The 21,328-nt window shown below is 35.6% G+C and overlaps 1 protein-coding gene across 2 annotated transcripts in view; it reads right to left on the bottom strand.

Annotated features, from left to right (window-relative positions):
• The window catches only part of NAALAD2 (N-acetylated alpha-linked acidic dipeptidase 2), a 51,723-nt gene that overhangs the window by 22,074 nt on the left and 8,321 nt on the right, over nt 1-21,328 (bottom strand). For both annotated transcript variants that reach the window (XM_081239509.1, XM_081239510.1), the window contains 9 exons: nt 17,141-17,327; nt 15,902-16,003; nt 14,830-14,955; nt 12,482-12,668; nt 8,289-8,382; nt 7,049-7,147; nt 1,734-1,819; nt 1,338-1,457; nt 1,151-1,233 (listed from right to left, as the gene is read on the bottom strand). In XM_081239509.1, the coding sequence (XP_081095635.1) occupies nt 1,151-1,233; nt 1,338-1,457; nt 1,734-1,819; nt 7,049-7,147; nt 8,289-8,382; nt 12,482-12,668; nt 14,830-14,955; nt 15,902-16,003; nt 17,141-17,327 (1,084 nt within the window). The remainder of the gene's footprint in view (nt 1-1,150; nt 1,234-1,337; nt 1,458-1,733; nt 1,820-7,048; nt 7,148-8,288; nt 8,383-12,481; nt 12,669-14,829; nt 14,956-15,901; nt 16,004-17,140; nt 17,328-21,328) is intronic.

Raw genomic sequence — 21,328 nt, 5'->3', positions numbered from 1 at the left:
TTGTATTTATTTTAAGCTGCAGAAATTATAGGAACAGAGACATGTATTTATATATACATGTATTCATAAGAAATTACATATTTCTAAAAGTAAATGACCTTAATGAAATTTGATTCATCTAAATTAGCAGTCTATTCCAAAATACATATTCATAATACCAACATAATAGTAAAACCTCGCAATATAAATGGAATAAAGCATAAGTGATACAAGTGACGTATATGTGTGATTTTACTCCCATATTTATTTATTTCATATTATTATTTTAAAGTAAAGTAAGAGGAAAGGAGTCAGAAGGAAAGCATTTAAAAACTAGACACAATGGCAAGAATTATAAGACATACTTTAAAACAATTCTATAATATCTGGACTTATAAAAGATAAATAGAGGATGGTGGAGGGAAAGTGCTTTATGGCGCAGTTGCCTTTATAAAAATTCACAAGCTTACCTTGCACATTTAAGAACTTAGAGATACTCAACAGAGAGGCTAAGGGAAGAAGATAAAAGAGGGGGCCTAGGAGAGACCCTTAAAGACTAAGCGTTAAGACCCAGTGGCAAATAAAAATTAATCATAACTGAAGGAAAAATAAACCCTTGAAATTGTAATTCAATTTACAAAATTATCATACTATACTCAACAATCAGGAACTTTTGTGAATGGTAAAATATACCTATGGTTACAGTTATACATGGAATCTATAAATGTGAAGTTACAATCAAAGTATAGTCACCTTAACAGAACATCTTATGTTCTCTTAGATGGAAGAACTCCAAGGAAACTTCAGAAGCTTGAAAATTAACTCCAAGTATCTGTATCAGTTTTTACATAAGTTAATTCATTTGTCACAAACAGCCTGCTAGTTTTAACTACTTTTGGAACTTAACAGATTTTTTACAAAACAAATACAAATAGAAACTAAAATATTTTGACAATAATAAATAAATTTGTTTGTAGCCCAATAATTAAGAGGATATTCTGTTTTGCCAATCTGATATGATAGTAAAAGCAAACTCTAATTCCTAAATTCTCTTGGGTATTTATCCAAATTAAAACCATATTAGGTAATGGAACCTATCTGCGATTATCCAGAGATACATATATTTGTTCCCTGTTGACCAAGAAAATAAGAACTTCTCTGTCTTATTTACCTCAGCCCATTCTGTGGAACCCAGAAGTCCAAATTCTTCTGCATCCCAGCTGGCAAAAATGATAGTTCTTCTTGGTCTCCAGCCTGTAATCATTGTTAACATACATAGTTAGGTACACCTGCCTAAAAACAAAGGAAAATTCAGCGAGTCACTTTTTGTCATCACCTACCAAGGAAACATTACTTACCTCTACTCATCAGTTTGCCAAAACTCTGAACAACTTCTTGCAAAACAGAAGCCCCACTGGTTGGGTCAATACCTCCAAATACCCAGGAGTCCCGATGACCTCCCAGAATAACATACCTGTCTGGGGAAAAAATGAGTTCAAAAGAACTACAACTTTGAATACATTATAAAGAGTAGTTATTTATGTTTTTAAATTAAACTTCCTCTCGCTTGAGTTTCCCCATAGAAAATAATCAACACCATAAGGTAGAGTCTTCTTTTAGAATTATACTTTTTTATTCCAAATTTAGTTGTTTCACATCAGCCAGAAAAAAATCAATTGTTGACTAAAATTTATCTTCTCTTACTCTTGTAATCTTTGTAAAAACAAAATGTCTAAAATAATCCACCAACTCACCAGGTTCCACAGATCCTCTGATAGTTCCAATTACATTGTAAATCCTTGTGATTTTATTGATGTTATGAACACGCATTCTAACCTTCCTAGAATTTCAAAGGGAACAAATTACTTCACATAGAACATTATGTCTAACAGCTTTCTTTCAATGTTTTATTATGAGAAATCTCAAAAGTACAGAAAACTGTATAGTAGGACAATAAATTCCCAAATACCCACCACATAAATTCAATAATTGTAATATTGTTGAATCACTTGCAAGGAAGTTGCAGACATCATGACAGGTCACTCCTGTGTACTTAAGCATGCTCCTTAAAGCCAAATTCTAAAAACCAAATATCAATATTTTATATTTTTCCTCCCTCATAGCTCTACTGTTGATATTTATTTAAAGTTCAAAATATTCTATTATTAAACATGTCTTGGGTATTCATTCTAAAATTTTTAAATACACTCTATACAATTACAAAAATAAGGGAGACAGCCCATTATCTATTAAAGGTCAAAGAAGCTTATTTTTAATGTGTTTTATATTTATATTAATTCCTGCTATTCAGTAACATTTCCCAAGATTATTGAAATAGTCTATCAGTACATTGTTAAAGAGCTGACTGAATGCTGCCTATAAGAAACATGATAAATTCTATTGTTAAATGGCAATTTGAGAAGCACCTGCTAAAATGTACAAGACAACTATACAATGAAACTTTTCCAGGTCATCACTGTTGATTCTGATTTGGGCCTGCCTTTTAAATATTCATTCATCAATTATAATTCACCAAATTAGAATTCACGGGAAAGTACAATCAAGCTCAGAAAGTCAGAAAAAAATGCCATTCACATTTTATAAATCCAAAATGACATGGGAAAGTGTTGAGCCTCTTTTTCACAAAGGAACAAAAGTTTTTAATCTATGGTGGGCTTAACAGGAGGTGGGCAGGAAACCTACTTAGTACTTCATTTCTGAATGGAAGAACAAACAAGTCAAATCCTGTATATTGTTAAGTGCAAATTCTGGTTTTTCTCCCCCTAAAAGTACACTGTGCTTCTGAATGCATATGTAATTCATGTGCAGTATCCAACTAAAAGTGCCTTTGGGGGAAAACTAATCAATGGGTGTTGTCTTGCATTTTACGACAGTAAGTAAAAGATTTATTTTTACTACTGAATGATAAAAATTAATAGCAAAAATACTCTTTAGCATGTGTTTCTAAGTATATGAGCCTAAGATCTATTAGTAAGAAAGCCAGCTTCATTGATGTTGTCATTAAATGAAGAAAATTAAGTAAAGGATACTGTAACAATGAGGAATGAGGAAAAAAATCTATTTTAATCTAAACATGAAAATAAACTGGCTATCTGTTCAGATCCTCAAAGAAGCTCATCTACATCTTTAATCCTTATATCTTCCTGGTTTTTAGTATCATTGACTCCAGAAGTACCTAAAAGAAATATCTAGAGAGGTGCTGCTATGGCTTCCAGTGGGGTTGGTGTGAACGATGTGGGCTCAGCAAATAAAGTTCCCGAAATTCTGAAATTCCGGACAACTTGGGAGATTGGCTTTGGGGCGTCTACTGCTTCACCACCAATAGGAATGACTTCCAGAGGAATTTGATCCTCAGTTTGGGACTCTTTGCTGTGGGAGTTTGGCTGGCCAGGAATTTTTTTTTTTTTTTTTTTTTTTTTTTTGCGGTACGCGGGCCTCTCACTGTCGTGGCCTCTCCCATTGCGGAGCACAGGCTCCGGACGTGCAGGCTCAGAGGCCATGGCTCACAGGCCCAGCCGCTCCACGGCATGTGGGATCTTCCCGTACCGGGGCACGAACCCGTGTCCCCTACATCGGCAGGCGGACTCTCAACCACTGCACCACCAGGGAAGCCCTGGCCAGGGATTTGAGTGACAATGACCTAAAGGCACCTCAGCCAGGGGTGTAGCCGTAAAAACACATAGAACCCCTGTGCTGTATCTGAACCTTCCAAACACAGTGCCTCCCATCTGTGACCATTACACGACTTGCCCTGATGGCAATTGAAGTTTGATTCACACGGGCACATTTCCTTCCCTGCCTTGTAATAGAGAAGAACTTCTTGTACTTTATTACAAGTTATTCATTAGGGGATGTTGCCTATAAGCTTAAATTATAGATAATGGCCCAGCTCTGGGAACCCTGCTTCCCAGGTAATGAACATTAAGTTAAAATACCTTGGGCTTCCCTGGTGGTGCAGTGGTTGAGTCCGCCTGCCAATGCAGGGGACACGGGTTCGTGCCCTGGTCCAGGAAGATCCCACATGCCGCGGAGCGGCTGGGCCCGTGAGTCATGGCCGCTGAGCCTGCGCGTTCGGAGCCTGTGCTCCGCGACAGGAGAGACCACAACAGTGAGAGGCCCGCGTACCACAAAACAAAAACAAAAAAAAAAAAAAACAAAAAAACAACTAAAGTACCTTTTTTTAAGCTCAAAGGAAACAACCTGACCAGGTCCACCAGTGAATGACTGCAGGGAGGAAGAAATTAACACATCCCCTCTGCAGGCTGACAGGAACCAAGAAATGTTTGACTTTACTCCCTCCCCTTTTAGTATGAAAGGAGCCTGAATTCTAACTCAGGCAAGATGGTTCTTTGGGGCACGCCATCTTCTTGGTCTGTTGGCTTTCTGAATAAAGTAGTTATTCCTTGCCCCAGCAGCTCATCTCTCAATTATTGGCTGATCGTACAGCGAGCAGTAGAGCTTAGACTTGGTAACAGCCTGATTTCCTTTTCTTTGCTGAGTCCATTCAGAACACCCTTCTCTGGTCAGCAGGCAGGTTTCAGCTAAAGTGTTGTCCTCTATTCCTTAAAGTTCTGTACGTAGTTCTTAAGTTTCTGCAGGGGATGGTCTTTGCCCTTGTCTTTGTTCTTGATCTAACCTAATGGTATTTTAACAAATATTTGAAATAGAGATTATGCACAAAGAAAAAAAAAGAATTATCTACAGTTGACCCTTGAACATCATGGGTTTGAACTGCATAAGTGTCCTTACACGTGGATATTTTTTACTAAATATGCACTACAATACTACATGATCCGCAGCTGTTTGGATACACAGATGTGAAACCTCAGATATGGAGGGCTAACTGTAAAGTAATATGCAGATTTTTGACAGGCGGGGGGCTGGTGCCCCTAACCCCTGTGTTGTTTGAGGGTCAACTGTATTTGTTTGTCCTGTTATCACCTCAAACTCATCATGTTCCAAATAAACTAAACTTCAGAATGTAGGCTCCACAGGGCAGGGATTTTTGCCTGTTTTGTACACTGCTGAATCCCCAGTACCCAGAATGGTACCAGGGGTATAGTATATGTTCAGTAAATAATTGTGAATTGAATGAATATACTCCTGTATGGAAAAACTGAGAACAACCTTAGCTCAACCATGAGAGTTACCTCTGCCTATCATTATCTTTGACTAGACTATTTTACAACTCTGTAGTGACAGAACTTAACTTGTAGTAATGTAGTAATACAAATAATTCATGCCCACTGAAATGCACAATTTCTCTAGTGAACGTTCAATTGACTTCCCTCCCCCAATGTGGAAGAAATCAGTTTTTCAGCTATTAAGCACACTCATTTCAGCATTCCTAAGGAGCTCATTTTTTTGTATCATCTTTGAATTCTCCTTCAAAGTAGTTTTAACTCCTTTCTGGTCCCCTTATTACTTAATGCATTAAATAAAATTTTTATACATGTTCAATTTATATTTGTATGAGAATTATGGTTTTACTTAAAAAAAATCCTTTATCATTTTTGGAAGTCCCACTGAGATGTACATGGACTCTGCTTGAAGAACCAAGAATGGGCAGCTTAAAAACAGACATGTCTTCTTTTGGCTCTCAGATATAAATCCCAAGCAGCAATATAATCTTAACTTTGCTGAAACTCTGTATCTATAACTTAATTTTTTTCTACTGATTCTGTGCTTTGTTTATGTTTCTAGTTTGCTTACAGTAGGTAAGTTATTCCCTATTTGTGGTAGCAATGTTTAAGAATTTAAGGTTTCATGCCTTGTCATTTGGTAATCTCTGTAAATGGATCCATAGATTATCAAGATCTCTTTTGGGTGAGAAATTACATACATAGTCTTGTTTTTAGCAATTTTTAAAAAAATTTGTGTATCTGCCCATTTTTAGTTAAAATCAAATAGGATTTTGTGCCCATGGTGAAGGTGAACAGTTTTTTGATATCTTGACCAAGTAAATGTTCTGTTTCTGAGTTTACTCTTGAACTGTGACTGAAGCTATATGTTTATTGATTTCTCTGTTTGTATGTTTCTGTTTATAAATCAGAAAGGCCTATATCTTTCATTGTGTGCCTCTAGAGAGTATTAATAATTAGACAATAAAGTCTTTTATATTAAAAGAACTCCATTCTAATTGAGAGATAGAGATAAATAAGCACTTATATAAAAATATTTCTAAAATCCTCATAAAATAAAATTGAACTTCTAATACTTTAAAAGTTCAGAAATAAAAAAAAACTTACAGAAATTAAAAAACATTCTAAGAATAAAATTTCACATTGTTAAAGTAAATTGTTAGCAAACAAGACTGATTTAATCATTTTAGCTTAATAAAAACAGCTCTGTTTTCTCTGATTTATCAGTGTTAAGTTTTCCTTCCTCTCTACATTTCAAGCAAATCAAAGTACTTAAAGTTCTGATCATGTCATGATGTTCTGTAACTCTGTATAAGCTGTTCTCTGCCTCTAGCATTTCCTGCCTATCTTGATACAGTGGAAAACTTATTTTTTCTGTAGAATTAAGCTCAATGAACACATATTCTGTGATCACTGCTCGAAGTGCTCTCATGGGTTAATAACAATAATACCCAAAATGCTAAGTGTATTGAGCCTTACAGTAGTTACTTGCTTACCCATTTTAACTCATCTAACCCACCCACACAGGAAGTGATCAACAAATGTTGGCTCCTTTCTCTCTTCTCTTTTACTCCTTCCCTCAAGTTAACCTAGTGCTTCACATGCATAGCGTTTTGACAGTTATCTGAAAAACTTAAAAAGGTTAGGTGAAGAGGGAAGTTAAAATATTAAACCTATAACTCAAATGTAATTTTTGAGATTTACAAAACAAATGTTGTGATATCACTGTTGCAAGAAGAATTTACTACATCATTCCATAAGTAATTCTTAAGCAATATAAAATAATTATTCATTATGAAAAATGAGAAAAAGAAGATAAGCAAAATATATCTGGCAGAATATTTATCTTGACTTTTTCCATTAAACATGTAAACCTTCTCTAGGATACTAAAGTAACATAAAATTACCTGAAAGAATCGTGCCCTATGAAGCCAGGCCCGATATTATAATTCACCTTAAGACTTCCCTTCCAGCTCTCATCTGGTGGAGTAGTTCCTCCCAAATAGCTGTCAAGAGAACACAAAAATGACAGATAAATGCTGAGCATCACAATTTCTTAGAAGAAATCATAAAATGTGGTGATGAGATATTTCACTCATTCATTTAACAAGTATATATTGAGGATTTATTAAGTGCCAGGTACTGTAAAATTTCCTTGCCTTGTGGAGCTTACATTCTAGTGAGAGAGCCATAACTGAGATAAATAAGGAAAATGTTTAATATATTACTGATAAGAGCCAAGGAGAGGAATTCCCTGGCAGTCCAGTGGTTAGGACTCGGCACTTTCACTGCCTGGGCCTGGGTTCAGTCCCAGGTCGGGGAACTAAAATCCTGCAAGCCCCACAGCATGGGAAAAAAAACAAAAAGAGCTAAGGAGAAAAAAACCAACCAAGATAGTGAGGGGAAATGGGAAGCATCAGCCTTTCTACTTTTGACTTTAATTATTTACATAGGGAAGTATTAGGTCCAAGAAATCCTGAACATGTGAAATTCATGACTGTGTTAAAGAGAAGAAATTTGTAGAAAAGCTGCTGATTACATAGTAGCCACTCACAAAGCAATGATCAAATTGTATTGGTACATACATTAAACAAAAATAGAAGTTAGGTGATTTGAAAAGCAACACAGTTATACAATACAATAATAACAAACATTAATTGAATATCATATTATAGACACTTTATATACATGATCTCATCTACTTCTCATAATAACTCTGTCAGGAAGAAACTATTTCTGTCTTCATTTTACAGAGAAGGAAACTGAGTCAGAGAAAGACTGAGTAACTGGTATAAGTTCACACATCTGGTAAGTGGTGGACATTACCACACTTTTAAAATGCAGGTCAAATACAAATATCAAATGAAGATCTAAGAAAATCTAACTACTTGAAAAATCTCAAATCAGTATTTTTATCTTTGGACATAGTTTTGCTTCTGAGACTTTCATTTGTAGCAAACAAAGTAATGTTTTCTTATTATTTCTTAGTCATTAAACTGACTGCTCTTCTCTTATGGAAAAAAAAAGATGTGGTCTGTTTTTCCAATTTCAGGAGTCATTCTGATACAAAACTTATTCATTTTAGAAGAGAAAATGGGCATACTAGTGTAAATGATCTTATTCTCAAATCCAGCTAGAAAACTATACCGTAATAATATTTCTGCATCATTATATCCAATGGGATGTACAGGGATTTGAGGGATTCCCACTCCTTCTTCAACATCAAGTCTGAAGGTGTACTCTGCAAAAATCAATTGCATAAGAGGAAAACGATTGAAGAATCTGAGCAAGGGGTATAAAGGAATTTATTTTATTACTATTGCAGATTAGCTATATGTTTGAAATTATATTCAAAATTTAAAGTTCCCCAAAAGTCAATTATTGGTTTATCTAATATGGTCTATTTAATTTGACAGTAAGAAATTAAATCATTTACACTTTAATGTAAAATCAGTTATAGGGATTACAGACTCCCCAACTTGTTTTGACATTTCATATAATTCTCTTGAATTTTACAAGAATATTTTATTTCCTCAAGGATATCTCAAATCCTTCTTAAAGAAGCTTCAGTTAACCAGATACCTGGAAAATGCATCCCAGATTCTGAAACTAGAAAGAATTGTAAAAAAAAAAATTAAAGGGTATTTATGAGATATTGTGAATAAGTGATAAGGTTCTTACTCAAACAGTAACAATATTCTCCTTAAAGGAAGATGAAAAGTATTGTCAGGCTTAAATCCTAATTGGGACTTCGGCTTTCAGCCAAAATAGAGTTCTCTAGAGCATTATTACCACTATCTTAGAAAAAAGGGAGGTTTCAGGACTTCCCTGGTAGTCCAGTAGTTAAGACTCCGAGCTCCCAATGCAGTGGGCCCAGGTTTGATCCCTGTCAGGGAACTAGATCCCATATGCCACAACGAAGATCCTGCATGCTGCAACTAAGACCCAGAGCAGCCAAATAAATAAATAAATAAATATTTTTTAAAAAGAAGAAGAAAAAAGGGAGGTTTCAAACAAGTGACATCAGATTCCACTTAAGAAAGTAAAAAAGAAGAGCAAATAAAGCAAAAATAAGCAGGAGAAAGGATATACTAAACATCAGAGCAGAAATCTAAGAAATAGGAAACAGAAAAATTATGGAGATTATCAATGAAATCCAAAGCTGATTCTCTGAGAGGATTAATAAAATTGATAAATCTCTAGCAAGACAAATCAGGAGAAGAAGAAAAAAGATATAACTTGCTAATATCAGGAATAAAGACGAGAATAGCACTCCCGTACCTGCAGAAAAGAGAGAGAGAAAGAGAAAGAGAAAGAGAGAGAACGTATTATGAACAACTCTAAACCCATAAATTTGATAACTTAGATGAAATGGACAAAATTCTTAAACAACACAAACTACCAAATCTCACTCAAGAATAAATAGATAACCTAAAGAGCCATATATCTATTAAAGAAATTGAATTTGTAGTTAAAAACATTCCTACGAAAAAAACACCAGGCCCATATGGATTCACTGAAGGATTCTACAAACATTCACAGACAAAAATCAAACCCATTCTATATAAACACTTGCAGAAAAATGAAGAAGATGAAATAGTTCTTAACTCATTCCATGAAACCAACGCTACTATTACCAAAATGAGACAGAGATATTACAAGGAAATAAATTGATAGCAATAAGGGATAAACAATATCCCTTATTACTAAAGACAGATTCTTAACAAAATTTTAGCAAAAATCCAATAATATACCAACATTATAAAAAGAATAATACATTGTGACCAAATAGAGACTGTCCCAGGATGTTGTGGTTTAACATTCAAAAATCAATCTGGGGAGTCCCCTGGTAACTTAGTGGTTAGGATTCTGGGCTTTCACTGCCATGGCCCAGGTTCAATACCTGGTCGCAGAACATCCTGCAAGCTGTGCAGCATGGGCAAAAAAAATCAATCTGTGTAATTGAAAAAACATAAATATGAACAGCTTAAGATCATTTCAACAGATGCAGTAAAAGCATTTGACAAGGGGCTTCCCTGGTGGCACAGTGGTTAAGAACCCACCTGCCAATGCAGGGGATGTGGGTTCAAGCCCTGGCCCAGGAAGATCCCACATGCCACAGAGCAACTAAGCCCGTGTGCCACAACTACTGATCTTGTGCTCTAGAGCCCGAGAGCCACAACTACTGAAGCCTGCATGCCTACAGCCCATGCTCCGCAACAAGAGAAGCCACTGCAATGAGAAGCCCATACACCACAAGGAAGAGTAACCCCACCTCGCCACAACTAGAGAAAGCTCATGCATAGCAACGAAGACCCAACACAGCCAAAGATAAAAAAAATTTTAAAAAGCACTTGACAAAATCCAATACATATTGCTAGTGAAATGAGATAAATGTGCTAAGATAAAAGCTCGTAGTACTGGGCTTCCCTGGTGGCGCAGTGGTAGAGAGTCCGCCTGCCGATGCAGGGGACACAGGTTCATGCCCTGGTCCGGGAGGATCCCACATGCTGCGGAGCGGCTGGGCCCGTGAGCCATGGCCACTGGGCCTGCGCATCCGGAGCCTGTGCTCTGCAATGGGAGAGGCCACAGCAGTGAGAGGCCCACGTACCACAAAAACAAAAACAAAAAACAACAACAAAAAATAAAAACTCGTAGCACTTTAGAAGTGAACTTCCTCAATCTGATAAAAAGAATCTATAAAAAATATACAGCTACTATCATACTTAACAGAGAAAGACTAGGACAGTCTTTGGGGCAGGGACATGGCAAGGATATCTGCTCTAACAGGTTTTTTCAGCAATGTTCTAGAGGTACTAGATGCTACAATAAGAAAAGAAAAGAAAAGGTACCCAGATTAGAAACAAAGAAATAAAACTGTCTTTATCTGCTGATGACATGATCATCTATGCAAAAACTCTGATAGAATCCACAAAAACCTAGTAGAATGAATTAGCTTAACAAGTTTTCATAATACAAGATCAATATATTTCTTCTAAAAATAAAATAACATTTCTATTTACTAGCAATGACCAACTGGAAATTGAAATTTAAAATGTAATTTAAAACAGCATAAAACTTTGAAACTATTATGGATAAATGTGAAAATAGACATGCATGGTCTGTACAGTGAAACTACAAACATGCTGAGAGAAAGTAAAGAATACCTAAGTAAATGGAGAGTTGTGCCATATTCATGGATCAGAAGATTCAATATTTTTAAAATGTCAATTCTGCTCAAACTGATCTATAGGTTTAATTCAATCTCAAATCAACCTCCCAGGAGACTTTTTGGTAGAAATTGATAAGTTGGTTCTAAAATTCACATGGGAAGGACCTAGAATAGCAACCAAAACTTTGAAAAAGAATTGTAACTTGGAGGATGTACATATCTATTAGAACGTAAAGTTAACAAGATTGACCATACTAAGTGTTGACAACAGTGTAGCAGCTGGAACACTCATACACTGCTGCTGCAATATAAAATGGTACAACCAATTTGGAAAACAATTTGAAAATCATCTATCATATTATCCAGCCGTGCCATTTCTATGTATTTACTCAAGAGAAATAAAAACATATGTACATATAAAGACTTGCATACAACTGTTCATAGCAACTTTATGTGTAATATCTCCAAAACTTAAAGCAATCCAAATTTCCAATAAAAATTAAATGAATAAACAAACTGTAGAGTATCCATTCAATGGAATACCATTGAGAAAAAAAAAAGAAATGAAATACTGACACAGACATCTATATAAGTGAATCTCAAAATAACTATACTGACAGAAAGCAAATCAATGATTTCCTAGGGATTGGCAGGGAGGGGGTAGGGTTGAGAGGAAGGCTTTACAAAAAGATGAGAGGAAACTTTTTTGGGTAATGATATGTTCATTATCTTGTTCGTGGATATGGTTATGCAGATGTCAAAACTTTTCACATTTCATATATTAAATAACACAAAAAACCCATTGTATTTAAAAAATAGAAATATGTGACCTACAGAAGAATAAAATCATTAGACAATTCAGAAACCCTAAGTTCTGGTTTGGTAAGAGTAATATTACTTTGGACATAAGAATCTGTGTTTCTGAACCTCTACTAAAGTTAGAGAGAGAATTGAACTGACCCCTTCCCCTCTCCATGTCCACACTTCATGAAAATTTAAAACTGAAATAAAAGGGAAATGCTTTTGAATTCCTAGCAATAGCAATCCAAAATATAATTGCACACAGTTTTAATGTTATTCTATAGATGCCTGCTTGCTTTTATGCCTTCTATAAGGGCAAGTAATATTTTTGCAAAAATGAGTGGACCATAACAGGCTTATCTATTACCTTTAGCTGGATAGCCTGGAGTGAGCGGGTCACCAGCACCATTCAAGTTTAACACATTCCCTCTCTGGGCTGCAGTTCCAGGAAGGCTCCATCCTTTTGGGTATGACTGTACCCCAGGGGCAGAGTAGTCAGCTGGATCTGAGTACAAGATGATTCCTTTGGCTCTTGCTAACATGGCATTTTTAACCTACAGGGGCAATGTGCAATCCATAATGTAGAAATGGAAAATGACTGATTTACCAATCTAAGATAAAATCAATTTAATGACATAAGGAAATTTACACACTGTTTTATCATCACACTCTTACACATTCAGTTCTCTTTGCCTTGAATACAATTTCTGTCTTGGTAGATTAACAACTCTCATTATTCAACATAACTCCAAACAAGTTATTGCCTTTTCTGTGAAGCATTCCTATTATCACTAAAACTGCAAAATTAATGTCTCCCTTCTTGGTACGTCTTCTATATTTTGTATATAATTATATTACAAGATGGATTAAAGCATTATAAAATACGTTTTAAACATCTTTCTCCCCTACTACATTGAGGCTGTTTTTGAGAACAGGACCCTGTCTTACTCACTTTTAACTATCTACCCTCCAATATTTAGTACATCATTGAGTAAGCATGATGAAAATATTTGTGGAACTAAACTAATTTAAAATTCTACACAGGTGAAGTCCCTGGCGGTCCACTGTTAACACTCCGCAGTCTCACTGTAGAGGGCCCGGGTTCAATCCCTGGTTGGGGAGCTAAGATACCACAAGCCACGCCGTGTGGTCAAAAAATAAATAACATAACATAATATAACATAAAACATAAAATTCTACACAGAACAGTCATAGTGTGTGAAACATTGCCCATAGTGTTTTGTAAGCATTTTTTCTAACAATTCAAACTGACCACAAATAGGGAAATCTCTCCTGTAAGATACTGAATTCTTTATTACCAAAAGTATTATAGCGAAAGATAGATAACTATCAGTCAACTTAAACACTTTCCAGTATTCAGAAAACACTCTTTTATAATATTAGAAAGAGCAAAATCTGGCACAACTCAATGATGCCCATCAAACTTTTGAAATAATATACAATTGACCCTTGAACAATGCAGGGTTAATCCAAGAATAACTTATAGTTGGCCCTCTGTAGCCGCCATTCCTCTGCATCTGCGGGTTTAACCAACGTCCAACCATGTAGTATTGTACAACTTATTATTGAAAAATATCCACGTATATGTGGACCCATACAATCCAAATCTGTGTCGTTCAAGAGTCAACTGTGCATTATGATTTAGTCATTCAGCTTCTAGGAATGAATCTATATTACAAAAATCTTCACACGAATGTTCAAGTACATATGGACAAAGATGCTAACAATATAATTATTTGTAATAGTAACAAATTTAAGACAAGCCAAGGATCTGTCAACAGAGCAATGGTTAAATAAACTGCTTATCAATTCTGTGAAATACTACATAGCCATCTAAAGTAATGAGGTATTTACTTGATAAGCAGTTACCAAGAAATTACTAAGTACCAGTAACTACCCTAAGCGCTTTCAAACTTAAAGTCGATTAATCCTACTGTGGATTCTAAGAGATTAGTGTTATTATTAGCATTCCTATTTCATATATGAGGAAACACTGGTACAGAGTGGTTAACTAACTTGCTCACAGGAAAAGATCTAGAGAATAGGGGGCCCAGACCAGATCAGACGCCAGGTTGTATGGATCTAGCTACCTATACTCTTAACCACTTTATTATACATCTCTCAGTGTGTTGACATGGAAGAATACCCTTGAGTTATTATTGAGTGAAAAAATAAAGTTATACAATATATAGTATCTAATGCCCTCCTTGTAAAAAAAATTATTTAATATGAGTATATGGAGACATATACTTATATTCATATAATATATTCATATTTCATAGGCCTGGAAAGACCTGTTAAGATTGATTATGTCTGGGCAATGAAACTGAGTGATACATGGGAGATTTTCATTTTTTAGGTTATATAAAATTTCTTCAATTAAATAAAAAGTAACATTGCTTTGGTAATAAAACTATTAAGAATAATTTCCCTTTCTAGATATGTGAGGTAGCAAAAAAACAAACAAAAAAAAACCTCAAAAATAAACCAGGATTTTCTGTGCAGCCATGAAAATAGCAAATTTACATATATATGTATATATATATATATATATATATATATATATATATATAGAGAGAGAGAGAGAGAGAGAGAGAGAGAGAGCAATTTTGGAAACCATAATGCAAGCTGATCATTTATATTCACAGGTTATATCCTATCTCTTTCCTTCTAGAAAAGCAAATAACACAATACTTTATTTCCTCTGAAGATTTTCCCATATCTTGCAATAACAATTTTTCCAGTGCAGTTGATGTTCATCTCTCTTTCTAGTTTGAAAAAGTCTTCAGTACGAGCGTAGTTCACATATACAAGCTCCCCCTGTAGGAAAACAAAAATAAAACAAAGTAAAAAATACACAATACTGCTATAATTAAAGAGAAAACCAAACAATAAGTTTGCTCCGCAATACTGCAACATCAAAAGTTATCTTTCCTGTCTTGGGCTTAATAAACAGATCCATGCTAATTCTGTAGAAGTCTTTAAAAATATTTCAGGGCTTCCCTGCTGGCACAGTGGTTGAGAGTCTGCCTGCTGATGCGGGGGACACGGGTTCATGCCCCGGTCCGGGAAGATCCCACATGCCGCGGAGCGGCTAGGCACGTGAGCCATGGACACTGAGCCTGCGCATCTGGAGCCTGTGCTCCGCAATGGGAGAGGCCACAGCAGTGAGAGGCCCGCGTATCGCAAAAAAAAAAAAAAAAAAAAAAAATTCTGTATCCTGAAAGTTAAAAAAAAAAAAAAAAGACAATACGTAAAACATTTTAGACAGTGTGCTCTGTCTTGAGGAAATTATTAGCATATCCTGAGCCATGGGAAATAGGATAACTAAAAGTAATTTTTAAAATCCTAAGTATGTTTGATTTCCAACCATGGTATTAATTTAAGAATTTCTGTGGTATGATTTATAAATTCAGATCTATAAATCTATAACATAGTCAGACTATGAACAAAAGAAAAAAGCTTGAAAACTATCTATTGCCCTTACTGAATTAAAGCAGTTTTTTAATTATTTCAAAGAGTGGCATCTGCTTATCAGGGTCCAATTTTCTTGTATTTATTTTCTTTATTTTTTTCTTTTTCTTTTTTTTTCTTTATTTTTTTTCTTTTTCTTTTTTAAAAATTAGTTTTAGGAAGGCTGTATATAGCATCAAACCTCAAAGTATGAATTAGCATGTATTATCCACCTAATCTTGGTTTTAGCCCTCTACGTAGGATTTTTTAAAAACGTTTTAAAGAGTTGAGTAAAAAATGTCTTTTATTTTACCTCTGGTGTGCCCTGTGGTGAAAAGGCGTTATAGGGTGGTACAATATTTTTAACATTCTCATATCCATCTGGTGGTGGCTCATGGTATGATGTATTGAAAATCTAGCAAGAATTGAAACACATGAAGTTAGAATTATTTCAGATTGCTATTAAGGAATAATGCATTTTGTGGGCAAAAGACCTAAATAGACACTTCTCCAAAGAAGACATACAGATGTTGAACAGACGCATGAAAAGATCCTCAACATTGCTAACCATCAGAGAAATGTAAGTGGAAACCACGATGAGTGAGGTATCACCTCACATTGGTAAGAATGGCTATCATCAAGAAGTCTACAAACAACATATGAAAAAAACATAATGGAAAAGGATATTAAAAAAAAAGAATGTCTCTATGCGTATAACCGAGTCACTTTGCTGTAAAGCAGAGATTGGCACAGCACTGTAAATCAACTATACTTCAAAAAAAATTAAAAATTAAAAAAAAATTCTGGAAAAGGTGTGGAGAAAAGGGAACCCCCCCTACACTACACTACAATTCCCCCTATATTAGTGGGAATATAAATTGGTACAGCCACTATGGAGAACAGTATGGAGGTTCCTTAAAAAACTAAAAATAGAGCTACCATATGATTCAGCAATCCTACTCCTGGGCATATATCCAAAAAAGACAAAAACTCTAATTCAAAAAGGTACATACACCCAAATGTTCATTATTTACAATAGCCAAGACATGGAAACAACCCAAGTGCCCATCAACAGATGGTTGTTTTAATAAGATGTGGTTTGTATATACAATGGAATATTACTCAGCCATAAAAAAGAATGAAATTGCCATTTGCAGCAACATGGGTAGACCTAGAGAATATCATGCTACGTGAAGTAAGCCAGAAAGAGAAAGACAAATATATGATATCACCTATATGTGGAATCTAAAAAATAATATAAGTGAATCTATATACAAAAGAGAAAGACTCATAGACATAGAAAATAAACTTATGATTACCAAAGAGGGAAGAGGGGGAGGGATAAAATAGGAGTATGGGATTAACAGATACACACTACTATATATAAAATAGATAAGCAACAAAGATTTATTGTATAACACAGGGAACAATATTCAATATCTTATAATAACCTGTAATGGAAAATAATCTTAAAAAATACATATATATATTAAAAAAAACTGAATCACTTTGCTATACACCTGAAAGTAACACAATATTGTAAAACAATCACCTCATTTCCATGTTCATCCATGATTGATATGTAGTTGGCATTTGTCTCATTAGGGTAAGATAGGAGAACATCATAATGAACCAACTTGGCTGAATCCAGTCCAGATTTCTTCCACTGGGTTTGGATTTTCTTGGCCAGCAGCAAATTTTGTTCTGTTCCTGCCAGATGAGGTAGCTCTGTAAAAGAACTAAAATGAAAATAAAAGGAGGAGTTAAAGACTATATTCAGAAAATGTGCCTAAGAACTATTCTAGATGCATAACTCATATTTTAGGCATTAAGTTATCATTTCTATAACAGAGATATAAAAAACCCAGCTAGAGCTTTCTAGATATGCCAGTTTTAAAATATTTGTGTGTAACTGCAGTTTTCACACTATGTTCCCACAGAAAAGAACACATCTCGTCGTGAACACATGCAATCAGCAGAGGTTCAGGTATGAGAAAAAATGCTGGAAGGATGGCATGCCTCTGCATCAGTGGTGCTAACTTCTTGCTGCTTAACAGGAAATGAGGACATTCTGAAAAAAAGATCATAATGTTTGCCAGAGACCAGTTGGGCAGTCTTGTTAACATACACTTCTACTGCTGTTTTCATCCTAGTGTATGCAGTTGTCTATTTATCTCATTGAAGCTAGAGTCCATGCATTTTTATTTGTATATTCCCTAATGCTCAGTACTTGCCTGTTACCCAGGAATTACACAATACAGGTTTGTTGAACTGAATTTGAGCAATGTTCTCTAGGTTCTGAGTCTAAGTGATTTGGAACAGTGAAATGACTTCACAAACATAGTTCTGAATGAAATTCACTTTGCTTGCGGTAAACAATATTTTAAAAGTTTCCCAAACCCTCTCCCTCCATAAATAGGGTAATGATACTTTTGTAGATTGTTTTTTTAATCAACCATAGTACAACCAAAAAAGACAGACAGTAAAGAAAAACCAGTACTTATTGAAAACTTACTATATGCCAGGAACTGGACCAGGTATTTCACATGGGCTTTCTCATTCAATCCTCACCACCCTTCTGCCATTGTCCCGTTTTGCAAATAAGGAAACAGAGAGTAGTTAAATACCTTGTCCATAATTTCCTAAGTATTAAATGCCAGGGCTAGCATCTGAAAATTGCAGTTGTCTGACCTTGAGAAATTGTGTTATTTTTAAATCATTCATCTGATCATTTTGATCAACTGCTTTTAAAACCCTTCTATCTTCTACATTATAAAGTTCACATGAGGCATGGCATTTGTGCCCTTTTTCAACTAATCCACTGTTTCACCTTTCCAGCTTCATTTCCCACCACTCACCTTATAAACTTCTTCACCCTATATCATTTAATATGCTAATTGGTCTCCTAAAATGACCACCATTGTTAGCCTTTGCACAAGATCTTCTCTCAGACATAAATATCATCCTATTTACATGAATCTCCCTGTATCACCACTCCTAGTCATTCACTTTCCCCACCTGTAAGCTATTAATCATCCATTAGGACTCTTCAAGCATATTCTCCTCTGTGAAGCTTTCCACTTCTATATCATTAAATCAAAGCTGCAAGTTACTGATATTTAATATTGTACAATATTTGTAAAAAAATATTAATGTGTTTGTAGACAGAAGTTATTTTATTTTATTTATTTTTTTTGACAGAAGTTATTTTACATTCATAGTAAAACCATTGAGGCTAGGGATATTTAAAATTCTACTTCAGGGCTTCCCTCGTGGTGCAGTGGTTAAGAATCCACCTGCCAATGCAGGGGACATGGGTTCGATCCCTGGTCCGGGAAGATCCCACATGCCACGGAGCAACTAAGCCTGTGCGCCACAACTACTGAGCCTGTGCTCTACAGCCCACAAGCCACAACTACTGAGCCCACGTGCCACAACTACTGAAGCCCACAGGCCTAGAGCCGTTGCTCTACAACAAGAGAAGCCACGACAATGAGAAGACCACACACCGCAGTGAAGAGAGTAGCCCCCACTTGCCGCAACTAGAGAAAGCCTGTGCTCAGCAATGAAGACCCAACACAGCCAAAAATAAAAACAAATAAATAAATAAATTTATTTAAAAAATAAAATTCTATTTCATATAATTCATTATTGTTTTATTTTCTGTAGTGAGCAAATAATATTCTTACAATTAGGAAAAAATAAGTATATTTCCTTCATTTAAGATGGAGGATTAACCATGAAGTTTTGCCTCCCATCTTTTAGGCAACCCACTGAAATGAAAGACAGAAGTGCAAAAAACAAAAAGCAACAGGGAATAACTTTACTGAGTTTCTCCTTATGGTCCCAAGTGGGACACTGCAGCTCCAGGCATCATATATTCATGCTGCAACATTTAGGAGAAGCAAGTACAAACAAGAACAGCTATTTCCTCTTTTGTGTTTCTTTTAACAAAGGAAAACTTTTTGTAGAGGATCTCAGCTTAATTTTTCTCCCATTTCATCAAGCATAATAGGGTCATATACCCCTTCTCCAACTAACCCTTGTCAGAAGGAAGTTATAATGATTGGATTATAGACCAGATTATTGGGCTGAATAGAAGGTATCCCTCACTGAACACAGGTCCCCCTTAAGGAGTGTGAACATGAGCAGTTGAGGCTCTGTCAAAAAGGAAGTGGCTGGGGGGAAATCAACTTTTTCCCACTACATTAATCCCTTTAAACCAATCTTGAAACCTTCCTTTCCCTGGGAGACTCTTTCACTGGTCATACATCTCTATTCTATAATCAACCAATTCTATTTCCTCAGCCCGTTCCTGAATGTTTACTTGACTTCCTTGCCTTAACTGGTTTCTTCGGGGGACCCTGCTCATGCTTCCACATACCTCAGGCCCAGATGATCATTGAGGAGGAGTCCTTCTTACTTTCCATGGTCTCTTTCAAATATTTTTCCTTTATCTTCTCTCAAAAATAACAACTCTTTTAAAACTCATACCAAAAGTCACCACCTACTATGCCTTCTAGGTGCTGTCAAAAATGTGGCTCACTCCCTCTTCACTCACTAAAGTCTTGGGCTCCTAATTCAATGCATTTCACTCTACCTCAATTCTTGTCATAATTCTTGGTATGTAACTTCTGTCTTCAGTTGGATGTAAAGAAAAGAAAAGCCAACTCTAACAAGATAACATCATGCAAACTATTCATACATAACTTATCACCTTATGCTATATTATACATTAAAGCAAAGGAGAGGGAAAATAAACAGACATAAATTTTAATGTTTGGTCAAGAGCATCACCAAGTTTTGCTTCTGGCACCTCATGTATTGATAACTTTCTAGGTAATTTCTTCTGGACACTTTATGATATGCTGCAGACAGAGTTCAACAGTGTTTACATTTTACCTGGTCTTTTACACATTTTTATTTTGTTTTATTTTATTTATTTTTTTGGCCACTCTGAGCAGCTTGCAGGATCTTAGTTCCCTGACCAGGGATTGAACCCGGGCCATGGCAGTGAAAGCACTGAGTCCTAACCACTGGACCACCAGGGAATTCTCCACATTTTAAAATATAAGCATTCTGTCTTACTTGATAAGACAATTGGCTATTTTCATGTATTGCATGAGAAATATAGAATGAGTCTTTCTTCAAATGACATCCACCCTACTGCCTATAGATTCTTTTCCTATATCTCCAAACAAGCCCTCAAAACAGACATTTTGATTAAGCTTTCCTGATACCTGTGTGCCTCAGTCATAAATCAGCTCAAATTTCTAAGAAAGAGTATAGCTGTTTTCATTCCTCTACTTCAGCTTGCTATAGTTCATCCATCAAAAGTAAGATGGAACTTTGTGATCACATCAAATCACAGGACAGATGGGGAGGAAATATACTATACCATATGAACTTCACCTTGTTCATTTGATTCTAGGGTTTAATTGGAGTCTCAAAAGGAGAGAAGAGAAAGAATGCTGCAGAAAATTTTCAAGAAATAATGAACAGGGGACTTCCCTGGTGGTCTAGTGGGTAGGACTCCACACTCCCAGTGTGGGGGGACCAGGTTCGATCCCTGGTTGGGGAACTAGATCTCACATGCATGCAGCAACTGGGAGTTCGCGTGCGCAACTAAGAAGTCCGCATGCTGCAACTAAAAGATCCTGCATGCCGCAACTGAGACAAGGAGCAGCCAAATAAATAAACAAATAAATAAATATTTCAAAAAAAAAGAATGAACAAAAAG

This window comes from Mesoplodon bidens (assembly GCF_964165515.1).
Source record: "Mesoplodon bidens genome assembly, chromosome: 7".
In the NCBI taxonomy this organism is placed as follows: Eukaryota; Metazoa; Chordata; class Mammalia; order Artiodactyla; family Ziphiidae; genus Mesoplodon; species Mesoplodon bidens.
The sequence above is the reverse complement of the archived record's forward strand: the minus strand, read 5'-3'. Positions and strand labels throughout refer to the sequence as shown.